Source organism: Brienomyrus brachyistius, unplaced genomic scaffold (genome assembly GCF_023856365.1).
Source record: "Brienomyrus brachyistius isolate T26 unplaced genomic scaffold, BBRACH_0.4 scaffold33, whole genome shotgun sequence".
NCBI classification, from domain to species: Eukaryota; Metazoa; Chordata; class Actinopteri; order Osteoglossiformes; family Mormyridae; genus Brienomyrus; species Brienomyrus brachyistius.
The window spans coordinates 2914968-2928046 of NW_026042308.1; the positions used below are offsets into that span (position 1 = coordinate 2914968).

The window sequence follows — 13079 nt, forward strand, 5'->3', positions numbered from 1 at the left end:
TTTTGAAGCTATTCGCCACAGAACAAGCTCCCATCCTTCATTCCATCTTCTGAAACTCATATAGATTGGTGAGCATTCCTACAATTTGGAAAACTTCTACCATCGTCCCGGGTGCTAAGAAACCTCGTCCCTCTGAGCTAAATCATTACCGGCCAGTAGCACTCACATCGATAATAATGAAATGCCTAAAGAAAATTATACTCCGTATCATCCAGCCAGCTGTCAGACCGCAGCTGGACTCATACCAGTTTGCCTCCTGGGTGAAAAGCGGAACAGAGGATACTGTAGTATGTCTCCTCCACTCCCTTCTCCAACACCTTGAATCTCCAGGCACCTTCGCTACTGTCCTCTTCATTAACTCCAGTTCCGCTTTTATTATCATTCAACGCCACCAGATGATCAAGAAGCTTCAATTGAACATATCCCCATCTCTCATCCGTTGGGTCCATAATTTCCTCAGCAATAGACCACAGATTGTAAGGATAGGCACAGCCAGATCAGCAACTGTGATCAACAACACTGGACCCCCTCAAGGGTGTGTCCTCAGCCCCTTCCTCTTTACACTCTATACCAATGACTGCATTATTTTTCTAACTTTTTCAGTGTGAGATGAAGCTACTTCAGAAAAATGTACATTTTTTCTAACCCTTTTCACAAATATTTACAAGGGCTGCCAATAATTGTGGAGGGCGCTGTAGCTTCTCTAGCTATATTTTTATCAGTGAGCTCCCTTGCCTGCAAGTTTTCTTTTACATATTCTGCAGCACCACCTCCCTTCTTGCTTATCTGCTCCCTACTATGTAAATGATTCTCACTGACTGAACAACATTGAAATAATTGCTGTAGTTATGTTACAGTTTACTATGAAATGTTTCTGTGCAACAGGTCAGCAAAAGAAATGGGTGTGCAGAGGCCTAACAGTGAGGATACGTAAAGACCACCATCCTCAGCCTCAGCAAGTGGTCCATCAACGTCAAGCGGATGACAGTGAACAGCAAACCCCAGTTCTGCCAACCATAGTTACCCCATCAGCTTGGAGGGAATCAGTGGCTGAGGAGATCCACGGGGCGGAAGGACCCATTCTCTGTGCCTGAGTACGAGATCCACCACTGGTCCGGAGTGAGATACTGGTCACGACAGCCAGAGAAGACATCTGTAAATGAAAAATCCATTCTGGACCGTAATGCCCTGCAGTCGTTTACTCTCTCTTGAGGGGGAGCATTATAGATTTCTAAGGCTAACAAGATGTCCAACACCCAGAACAGTATTTAGACCTTTAAAATTATAAAATAAATTCAGTCTGATATTGTGTCTGCCAAATAGTGTCATCAATTTGCATCATAAATATAACACTTAGCTGATGGTGGACCTAAATTTTCCAAATAAACCAGGAATCATACGAATCATGTCAGTGCACTTCGTACGGAATTGCACTGGTATAGTGATGTATGCAGGGTTTCATCTATTCCCTTACATAGTCATGTGTGACGTATTGCTGTAATGCAAATGAACTTCCCATTCATTTGTGTTCCTGCCACTCTATAGCTAAGTACAAACATTAAATGCCAAAGGCATAGCGGAAACTCGATGAGAGCATTTGACTGAGATCCAGTGATGGATGTCATCTTCTCATGGACTGTGAGTGTTAATGTCTCAGCCCCAAGATGCATTTTACCATAGATTACACAGATCCATTCATGTCACTTTTGCAGGCTTGCTTATAATTTGCTGAGCTTCCATTGTGAGTCAAGTGTCCCGGTCATAAGCTCAGGTCTGCCGGTTGCCCCACTGGCCAAACGCCCACGGCTCTGACTTTCTGAGCTGGATATCGTGGTTTTAAGTCCCATCTGGGGTGATTCTTTTTTTACTTTTCCCTGCTGCCTTCTGCTTTGTGATATAATAAATATTGCAATAAGTTTCATCTTCATTTTCAATTAATCAAACTGTATGAAAACTATATTTGCAGCAATTACAGCTTTGCAGTCCTTTGCCATTAGAGCTGTCCGTTTATGACAGTATTAAGGGAAATTTCAATCCTGCTATTCCCAGAGGTGGGACTGGCTTGGTATTTTCTCTGACCTCACGGTGAAGCTGGTCTCACATGAGCTTGATAGGCTGGAGATATGATGATTCTGTAGGCCAGTCAAGCAGGACAGTTCTCTGGATTCCTCATCTTTCACCAGTGTGCTTTGAATCAGCCTTGCTGCTTGATAGAAGTGCTGACCACAGGGGGTGGCATGAGTTGTAAAACAGAGCGGTAACCTTGCTGGTTCATTGCACCTTGTACTCTGTGTAAATCACCCACCTTACCAGCACCAAAAAGCACTACAGAAAGTAATGAGCTCACAGATGTAATGAGCACAGAGCATCACCAGCACGCTGCTCTCAGCAGTTGAGGACATTAATTTTTCCCCACAGAATACTCTGCTTGTGTAGAGTTTGTACTTGGCCTGATACTGAAGGGGCATAAGTGATATTTAAGTGACATGATAATAAAGTGCATTGCTGGGTGTCTCTTTGCCAACCTCGCATGAAACAGTACTGTGATGCAAGACAGGGAGCTCGCACTCCCTCATTCAGAGAAGGGCACAGAGTGCGGCTGTGGAAACCAGCGCATGTGCAAAAAGGGCATTAGAAATTCTCTGCACCCATCGAGGCCCATCCTGGCTGACGGGAAAGCATGGCATGCTGCCCATTTGGCCTCAGTACCCAGTGGACTTCCCAAATTTCCAGCCCTGCCAAAGACTGGTCCTGAAAGAACAGTTGAGCTTGGAATGGCCTAAGGAACTGGAAGCTGTGCAGCCAGGGCACACAAACCATCATCGGCTCAAGGACTATGGAACTTCACAGAATTAAACAAGGAAATGAAGTGCATGTTCTGAGCGTGATTTTCTGGTTAGAAAGAGAGACCTTAAAGGAAAAGAGAGATTCAGTATAAAATATATAACAGTTGTTCATAGATCCTCTTACTGTGGTCCTCAGTGAATGGAACATTTCTAATTGTAAATGATTTCTGTTGGAAGCAAAACAGGCAGTTCATAGTGAAAAGGTTGTGCACTTACAGGAAGGCACAAGCACAATGTTTTTTGTTGAACTTACATTATTGTTTTGTCTGGGGTGTAATGACCTTATAGGAAGAAATGTTACAGGTAAGGCGTGTCTTTTATAGAATACAGGGCTGCTGCAGGAAGAATACATAAGTAAAGGGGGGATGTTGCGTTCAGTTAGTAATTGTTCTGTTTTCCATATTACTGTATGTCACAAGAGGGTGCTGTAAGGCTGTTTGATTCGACTTCAATTCCTATACCAAGAGTCAAGAATGGATAGTTGATCTCTGGCAGCAGTTTTCCAGATTATCAACTTCAAAAACTTAAAAATATGATAGGAAAAAAGTCTTTGTAAAATTAATAAGTATATAATACTATGAATGACAAGGGGTCTTAATACTTTTCATTTAATTTTATTAACTCAATCTTTTGCTGGCAAGTATACCTTTTAAATTATATACATAACAGTACAACTGCATTATTTGTGTCTTGTATGCACACTCCATACAAAGTAAAAGGATAGGGCGGCTACTTCATTAATAGTATTTCTTATTGATACTTTACATTTCCTTTCTACTGCCCAACTCCCAGAGGACCATACAGTTTTATTACAACATAGTAGTCTACCGAAATGTCGATACTAATCATACATTTGAATGACATGACTAAATAGATATATGTTGACACACAGACATAAATAAAAACAATTAAACTCCCTCTATGTGAAAATGACATGAGACACACGTCCTCAATGTTAAAATATCCATTATTGTAAAAAATGACCATCGTTGCCAATGTTATATCTCAGGTCTCAGATTACTTTGTTTAATGTCAATTTAACTGGAAAAAAATCATAGGAAAAGGCAACCTTATTTGGCGACGTTTAGTAAGCGACTAGCTGGTTAATGATGACTATATCTGTTTCTTCTTCATATTCAATTAATCAAACTGTATGAAAACTATATTTGCAGCAATTACAGCTTTGCAGTCCTTTGCCATTAGAGCTGTCCGTTTATGACAATATTAGGGGAAATTTCAATCCTGCTATTCCCAGAGGTGGGACTGGCTTGGTATTTTCTCTGACCTCACGGTGAAGCTGGTCTCACATGAGCTTGATAGGCTGGAGATGTGATGATTCTGTAGGCCAGTCAAGCAGGACAGTTCTCTGGATTCCTCATCTTTCACCAGCTTTGAATCAGCCTTGCTGCTTGATAGAAGTGCTGACCACAGGGGGTGGCATGAGTTGTAAAACAGAGCGGTAACCTTGCTGGTTCATTGCACCTTGTACTCTGTGTAAATCACCCACCTTACCAGCACCAAAGCAGTCCCATACCATTTTACTCCCTCTGCCATGCTAGGCAGAAGTATGGCAGCTATTCTTTTAAGTTGTGCTTCTAAGGCCAGCATAAAAGTTGTATTTTCCTTGTTGAAAAAAACACTGGTAGAGATGGTACGAGGCACTGAAGGTTTGAACCTTTTTAACCATTATATTGAAAACGAAGACACAGTGCACATGGGTGACATTTTGTGGTGAAAGTATCACTCCTGATTATATATATATATATATATATATATATATATATATATATATATATATATATATATATATATATATATACAGGTATGAATGCATTTGACTGTTCGTGTGTGTGTGTGTGTGTGTGTGCAAACTGACAGACAGCGTGCAAAGGCTCTTAATTTGGATATGTTTGTGAAACGTTCTGCTGCACAGCACAACAAAGAAAAACAACTGGTCAGTGATAATGAAAAGTACAATCAGCATTGTTTTAACCATGAGAGTCCAAATGCTTAGATAAATTGTCACTTTTTCAGTGTAAGTATGCTCCTGAGCTCCACGATTCTGAATGATAGTCGGTTTCTCACTGAACCTCCATGCCACTCTGTTAAAATCTCTTGCCACCCCATGTAAAATTTTCTAGATCCACCACTGTGCCAGAGTAAAGACTTACAGTAAGAATCTTGAGTATTATTTCAACATAAACTTTGTTTGGCTGCTTCATACTTTAAATTGAATATAAATTATGGCAACGTGCAAAACTATTAAGGAAAATGCAACGTATTTGTTTTTCATTTACATAATTATATATGTTGATTATGATTCTTTTTAGTTCCACAGTACATGCAGATACTACAATCCAAGCATGCACTCTTAGGTTAATTGCTATCAGTTTATATAAAGATTTATAGAAATTTCAGTCAGAGACTGGCTTCTGATATAGAAAGAATGTTTACATTTTTTTTGGCCGTGGAATAGTTTTTCAGTGCTGCATGTAGTTTCTCTTTATTGTTTGAATAGGGCACACTTACACATCAACAAGTGCAGTGGCAGTTGTGATGTTCTCGCATATGAGAAAATACAAGGACAACTTTTATTAAAGAAAACGAAAGGCTTTACTCTCCATACTCCAGTCAATTGCATGCATAGGCCTACTGCCGCATCTCACTTTGCCAACTTCCGCTTCCGTGCGGCTCAGGAGGATCTGGCTGCAGAACACTGGAAAGGGGTCCACAGCTCAAGGGGACCACCAGAGGACAGATGGAGTGGAACCGGGAACCAAGGGATTTGCCAGTGACTGGCACTCACTGTTGTTTTCGACTACAATAAAAACAGATGTACTGGCTAAATAATGAGCATACAAAAGGAAAAAAAGACATGGATAGGAATAAAAAGGTAATTAAAAATAGAAAAACAACTGAAGAGTCATTCACACTGAACACACGTCTCTGCTCTCAGGACGATGATCCTGCCAACTGCGCCAGACTGTGACAGACCGAACTACAAAACTGTAGACTCAGTGGACAGCTGACTACGCCACCCTAGGAATTTCATCCAGCTTTCCATTGAGACTACAGTTTTGCAGTCTGTTCTGCCAAACAATGTATTAAAAAGTACAGTGTTATACATGACACTGTAATTAGTTCAATTCAAGAGATGTACTATCAAGTTATAATAGTGTGATTATCATAATCACACAAATATATGAATTCCTCTCATACTGAATTAAACAACCCTTTATGCTGTCCCTTATGTGAATTAGTAAAAATCTCAATAGTCATATGCAATTCCAATTCCCCCTTTTATTTATTTTATGGCAGACAGACAGCAGTGTATTATTATATTATAATTATATTATATTTATTATAATTATATAATTATATAATATTATAATTATTATATATATCATTATATTAGGGTGCCCCTTGCAGAAGGTAAATTTAATCTTATTTAATTACATTTTCTATATAGTGTCAGATGACAGCAGACGTCATTTACTGTAAGGTTACCTTTACTATAGAAGATATAACAGCTCCCAAAGTTCTTCATCTGGTACAGAAAACATACGCCTGACAGATGTTGAAGTTTATTCCGTCTTTATTCTTCTAGACACCGTGAAAAACTATAAAATAAACATATTATTAAATTCCTGCATTACATTTAATCTTACAAGACATTCTAAAAGATCCATGATATTACCGCTAAACAGTGGCTCATACATCACCGCAATTCCACTTTTCAATACAAGACAACAAGTAAATACAATAAATATAAATTACGGTGTGCGCCTTCTGACCAAATGCTTAGGAGTTATTACAGATCCTGCCGTGACAAGCCGACAAACCACAAGTTGACTCCATGAATCTCCCAGCATGCATTTACTCCTACCCTATTCCGTCACATGACCATGTATTCAAGGGTTAACACGGATCAATTAAATAGTCAGCAGAGGGCACTGGCATACATTTCACAGTATACATTCTATATTAAATCAAACCAGCAAAAGGTGATTAGAAAATAACCGTCTTAGCGACAGTTACAGAGTGGCGTAGTCACCCTTTCGCTCTATAGCGCCCCCTACCCCTACTACGATTATAATTATAATAATTGCCTCAAGTGCAGTTACGCTGGTTAAATTACCTGGAAATGTTATTAATGCACATTCTCCTAGAAACTAACAACGGTGCTCACTCAGGTATATTTATAATAGTCAGAAAGCTGATGTAAAGTCTGATATAGTGCTGATGAATGTGTTATTTTGTAGACAGTAATAGGTTTAATTAATTTTATATTCCATTACTGTAGAAAGCTATACTTGCTTACTTAAGGTATTTTGCGTTATTAATATGTGATTTAAATGCAGGTAGTTTTATTACAGTCAGCTTTTATTCACAGTGAGTCGCTTGTCATCATGAAGAGGAAGTGTGACAATCGTGAGGTTTTGGGCAACCACAGAAAAGCAGGAAAGTAAGTAGAGACAGTGAGATAATTAGTGCCAGTCAGATGATAGACGTATACAGTATGTGAGTCAAAGGTTCTTCATATATTAATCATCCCATTCAGGTAACAAATCCTTAGAAATCCATTCCTGAGCATCATGCCAAGAAACACCACTTGTTTACTGATAACTGCTTTCATGTAAATTCTGCTGTGCTGAGAGTAAAGATGAAGAGGGAAAGACAGCAAGAGGCTGCTGACGGCAGAGAATGCAGGCGACATAGAGGGGAGTGAGAAAAGGAGCAAATATTGATGGTTAAGAGTGAATAATGACGTCACAGCAGCCTGATCCTGATGTTAGTTTAATATGCTTCTTAGTTTGGCCTGTGGTGTGTATTTCAGATACAGCATTTAATCAGGGAGACTGAGTGTGAGTCAATGGCAGAGAGAGAGAGAGAGAGAGAGAGAGCAGACAGGCAGGTGAAGATGAAGGTGTATTAGGGAGGAGGGGGGAGGAGCTTGGACCTTCACCAAATCAGCCAAATGTAAATGTCACGTCTATCAAACAGGAGACCCTGCTTTCAGGAGAAACGGTTTAAAGATCACACTGGGCTCCCTTACAGCCCCCCCTCGTCTTAAGGGGGGTTCTTTGTTTCTACTGTGCAAAATAATTTGTAACACAAATGTCTAAACTGGCATGAAAGACACATTCAGCTCTTGTGAAGACTGGCATGTGAAACTGGAAAAGGCACTGGGGAAATTCAGTGCACATAAAGACAGGCAGTGCCACAGATTAGCACTGATGACATGGATTCAGAAGATCAATCCTGTTAATATTCAACCTTCAGATGAGCTGGAAAGAGCAGCAGCAAGTGAGGAAAAATCTTCTGAAGTTAAGTACTTGGCACGGCAAGGCCTGGCTTTTCGAGGTGTTGGTAAGGAGAGTGGGAATTTCAAGCAGCTTCTAATGAAAACAGCAGAGGGCGATGCAGAGCTGACCATGTGGCTGAAAGGTCACTTTGATTTCACCAGTGCTGTTCCTGGGTTGCCCTCAGTCCTTGTTATTAGTTATGATTCTCACTGTCCTGCATTGTGTCTTGTTAGCTGTGAATTTAAGTGCCTGTTCTGCTTCTGTTCTTTGATGCTTCATTATAGCTGTATGTTGTATGTATGTATATATGTATATAGTTCTCTAGTTGTGTTTATTCCATCATTTAGTTCATTCCTGGTCATTTGCAGTTTATTTTGGATCCATCCTGATCCTTTTGGTTTTGATGTGTGTGTTGTAATAAACCCTATTTTCCACCCGTGTCATGCACTGCCGCAACCAGAAGAGGGCAGAAGATATGGCACAAAAACAAAGGAAGAAGCCTAACTTTAAAAAGAACAAAAAACATCAAGACTCATCCAGCATGGGGTGGTGGGTTAACGAATAACACAAACAATCAAAGAATAAGCAAACAAATGAGAGAAAAGATGCAGAGATGACTGAGAAGCAGGGGATGACTGGACAAGAGATGACAGGACCAGAAGACAGGAGGGATACAGGGAGAGCGGAGAAGACAGTATAACTGAAGAATGGGAGAAGAGGAGAGACCGCAGAGGAAGGAGAACATAGATGACTGGAGGGGAGGGAATATAGGAGCAACAGAGAGAAGGAGGAAGGGCTGCGGAGGAGAAGACAGGATAAGAGGGGAAAATGTGAGCAGAGAAGGACAAACACCCCCACTGCCCACCAAAGTGCACTTGTAAGTAAACCACAATTTTAGCCTTGGGCTCAATATCTGGACTTGTCTCTGTGTAGCAATGCATAGAATCCTTGACACTGGTTATGACTGTACTGTATTAGTCCTAAACCTGCCATTATAGTGTAAGGAGAAAAGATTTTTTTTTAAATAAATCATTTAAAAAAAAAAGGTAGAGCGATGTAGCCGCCCCCCCCCCCCCCAAAAGCCCTGTTTGTTCCCTTCTAGCTACCAGATGAAACTCACAATGCACCCCAACGCCACCTAATTTCTCTTCCACATGATGCACCTTATTTACCCTCTGAATCCTGTCTATTATTGAGCGTTTTTCTATCCATTTGATTATAAGCTTATTACACTGTATATACATTAGTCAGCCACATATGCTGTACGGCTTTGTTTTCCGGACAGTCTGGGCTACTCAGATGTGTCATAATTCGATTTGTAAATGCTGACAGTCTTGATATTATCCTTCTTATCAGGAAAAACTACTTCTGTATATAGATATTTCTCAATTTTTAGTCTCATCTAATATAAAAATTGGCAGGTAGTACAAATATAATCTTATAAATGCTGAGATTAGAGTATCTGCGATGCAGGAAAGCAGGGGTTTCATTGGGGCCCTTTCTATGGCTTAGTACTGTGAAGGAATACATGGTTAGTGTCAGGCGCAAATGAATATCTTTGATTTTGCATCCATGTGGTAACTTGTTGAAGTTGTCTGATAGTCAGTAATACATGGTTTAATTATTATGATTGTTTATTTATTACTTTATAACATCTAAAAGAAACTGAAATAGGAAAGCTTATTTTAATTTATGGTCCACTGGATAAACACAGACATTACAGACGGTTTTAGAGTCTAATGCTGAATGTTTATTGCGATCATTTTTCTGCCTGCATATGCTGTGATTGGTGCAGTGAAATTTGAGAATGTGTTTGTGGTCAGTATCATAGCCTCAGACAACAAACCAACGCTGTAGCGTGTCACTGTGTTTACATGTGAGAGGGGTTCCAGTTACATAATGAACTCGTTCTAATTGTTTTGACGGAGCTCGACAAACCTAAAAAATAAATGCTGGTGTTATCAAAAACTATGTCATATAGCTATATTCCAGATTTATTACAGCCAAACACATCTCGGAGCTCCGAGGAACCTCCTTCTCCTTACATTTTCCTCCATCCCACTCTTCTCATCCCTCCATCCCTCAAATACTGTTACATTTGTCTTTTTTCCACATGCACACCCTATCTTGATCATACTCTGACTGCATGGCATCCATATGCAGGGCAAACTATTTTACAGTCTTATCTAGTATAATAGGACATAAACATTGAATTTGATAGTTATCTTTTATTTACACATTAGAACACAACGCATGAACATGAAGGGATCGTTTGCATTTGCAACCAACACCTCCGCAAACCCCCCTGCGGAATACTGGCCGCGGGCAGGGGTGGGAATCCCCAAGCTGGAAGACTGTACTGCGTCATGTTAACATTAGCTAGCTAGTTAGCATGGATACAGAGTGCACCGGACTAAAACTATAAAGGACGTAAGGTGTGTGATATAGTAAAACACTTACTAACTGGTAATGCACGTTAGCATTACGTTAAATTACAACTTTACCTATTACTTACCAGAATAGCCTCCTACACGTGCGACGAATGACAGCAGGCAGAAGGCTGCGCGTTTTTCAGAAACACACCGGAGTTAAACTTACGCCGCATAATTTACCGGAACTTCTAACACCAACATTTGCAGCCATTAACTCATATGTGGTAGTAACACTGAAATTACTTTCTCTGCGTCAAAATAAGGCAACACTGTGATTTTGATACTTTATCATTTATACTTAACTGTACCTTCCTCCCATTCCTCAGTCTCTGCTTATTGACATTTAGGAGAGTGTCAGATATAAATTAACAATTCAAAATTATCAAACAAAGACAGACACAACACTGAAGAGATGACAAAGACACAGTTTGAAAAGTAAATATGTTTTATTGCAAATCTCTTATCTTAACATAGCCTACCTTATCATATGTTAACTTAACCCATCTTATATTTTAACTTAGCCTATCATCATATTTTAACTTAGCCTATCTTATCATATAACTTAACCTATCTTATCTTATTATATTTCAACTTAGCCTATCTTATATTTTAACTTAGCATATCTTATCCTATCGTATCTTATAGCTACATTAACACTTAAACAGTATCTCTTTCCGTTGGGTCCCGCGGGATCCCAGTCCCAATGCAGGGCTCAAACACGGGTATTCTAAGAAAAAGAAAATAAACACTTTACTTAACTTTACTTAAAGCAGTCATATAACTGCATTATACATACCCAATTAATGCCTTATAAATCATTTATAAAAGTATTAAAAACACGGCTGTAAATACTTATACAAAGGCATAACACATTATAGCTATGTTGATAATGCATTATGAATGCTCTGATCTATATATACACAATAAATATCTTCATAATACATTATATCGGCCATTAATCCATAATAAACATGGCTATAATGTGTTATGCTTTTTTTTCTTCAATATTTATACCCATGTCAATAATATATTTATGGATGCATTACAGTGCATTGTGAAGGTGTCAATAATGTAGTTATATTACTGCTTTAAGTCATTTCTAAACCTGAATTCACAGCCTTATAATTACTGCCTCTTGCTACTTCTTCTGAAGGGCAGGGGACAGCAGAAGAAGCACCACTTCATCTTCTTCTTCTTCTTCTTGTGGCTCTTCTCAGTATCATCTTCAGAAAGATCTTCGGCATTCACATGGAATGATACTTCTTCACTGTAGATCTTCTCAGCAGCATCAGCATCTTCTTTTGTTTTATCTGTCTTCATCACTTCAGTTTCGTCCTCTTCCTCAGGTCCTTCTTCTGGTATAGTCAGTAGCTGTGATCTGTCTTCAGATGCCACCATACACTGAAACCTGACCAGTGTGGTAGCATCAGCATCTTCTGCCTGCTGGAATACCACATCAGCTTCTTCATTTTCCTCAGGTCCATCTTCCTGTAAAGTCTGCAGCCATATTCTGGCTACATATGCCGCCATGCACTGCCAACTGTCCACTGTGGCAGCATCAGTGTCTTCTGCTTCCTGAAGCTCCTCATCTGTTTCTTCATCTTCCTCAAGTTCTTCCTCCTGGATGGGTTCTAGCCAAGTTCTGCCTACTTGTGACACCACATATTCCACAGCATTCCCTGTACTTTTCCCTCCTCCTCCCTTAACCTCCTCCACATTCACTCCCACCTCACATCCATTCTCCTCACCTCCATTTAGCATATCCATCATACTAATACTAGCCTCTGTCCCCTCCATCACAACCCTGGAGGCCTTCCCCTCAAATGTTCCCCACTCTGGTACCTCCACATATTCCTCACTACTCTGCCCCCTTACCTCACTTTCCCCCCGGCTTATCCGGTCCTTCCTGACTTTCTTTTTTTTGTTAAGGTAGCAAGTTTTATAAATTTCCCAGTCTTCAGATGAAAGGCCGTAATTACTCTGAAGACTTTGAGATGAAATACTAGTGCTGGCTAGCAGTCCATCCTTTCCCACACTCTCCCCTCCCTTACCCAAATCAGTAGACCCCCCCAATCCCCCCTTAACCCCCCCAGCCTGGACAGTGGGGAGTGTCACTGGTGAGAACTCCTCCACACCTTCTCCCCAGTTGATCACTTCATCCCACAGGTTCCAGGCTTCCCAGTGTTGGGTGTTGGTCCATCGATCAGCTCTCTCAATTTGCTCTCTGGGGAATAAATGAGAGATTAACCAGCACTTAACAGAGATAATAAAATAAATAAAGAGCTGGAAATTCTTCAACCATACAGAAAATACAATTGTTATAATTATTATAATAAATAATTACAGGGTTCACATATATAAAAAAGAAAGAATAAAAGAAACAGCGAGCAAGATTGCAAAAAAAATCTACTGTAAAATGCACGATACTGTAAGTGCAATAGCATATTAAACAGTAATGTCACCAAATTATAACTAGAATCAAATACGAAACAACT

General features: G+C 39.8%; 2 protein-coding genes across 12 annotated transcripts in view; one reads left to right on the forward strand and one right to left on the reverse strand.

The window, feature by feature from the left end:
* Positions 1-13079, forward strand: part of LOC125721414 (NACHT, LRR and PYD domains-containing protein 12-like) — a 269652-nt gene that overhangs the window by 111044 nt on the left and 145529 nt on the right. The gene's annotated exons all lie outside the window — the stretch shown is intronic.
* Positions 1-13079, reverse strand: part of LOC125721441 (uncharacterized) — a 90364-nt gene that overhangs the window by 51890 nt on the left and 25395 nt on the right. For 2 of the 9 annotated variants that reach the window (XM_048997359.1, XM_048997356.1), the window contains one exon: positions 11185-12332. The exons of 6 other annotated variants lie outside the window; for them this stretch is intronic. In XM_048997359.1, the coding sequence (XP_048853316.1) occupies positions 11710-12332 (623 nt within the window). In that variant the 3' untranslated portion in view covers positions 11185-11709. Of the gene's footprint in view, positions 1-11184; positions 12333-13079 lie in introns of those variants that run through there. One more of the 9 variants, XM_048997358.1, reaches the window with a different exon arrangement.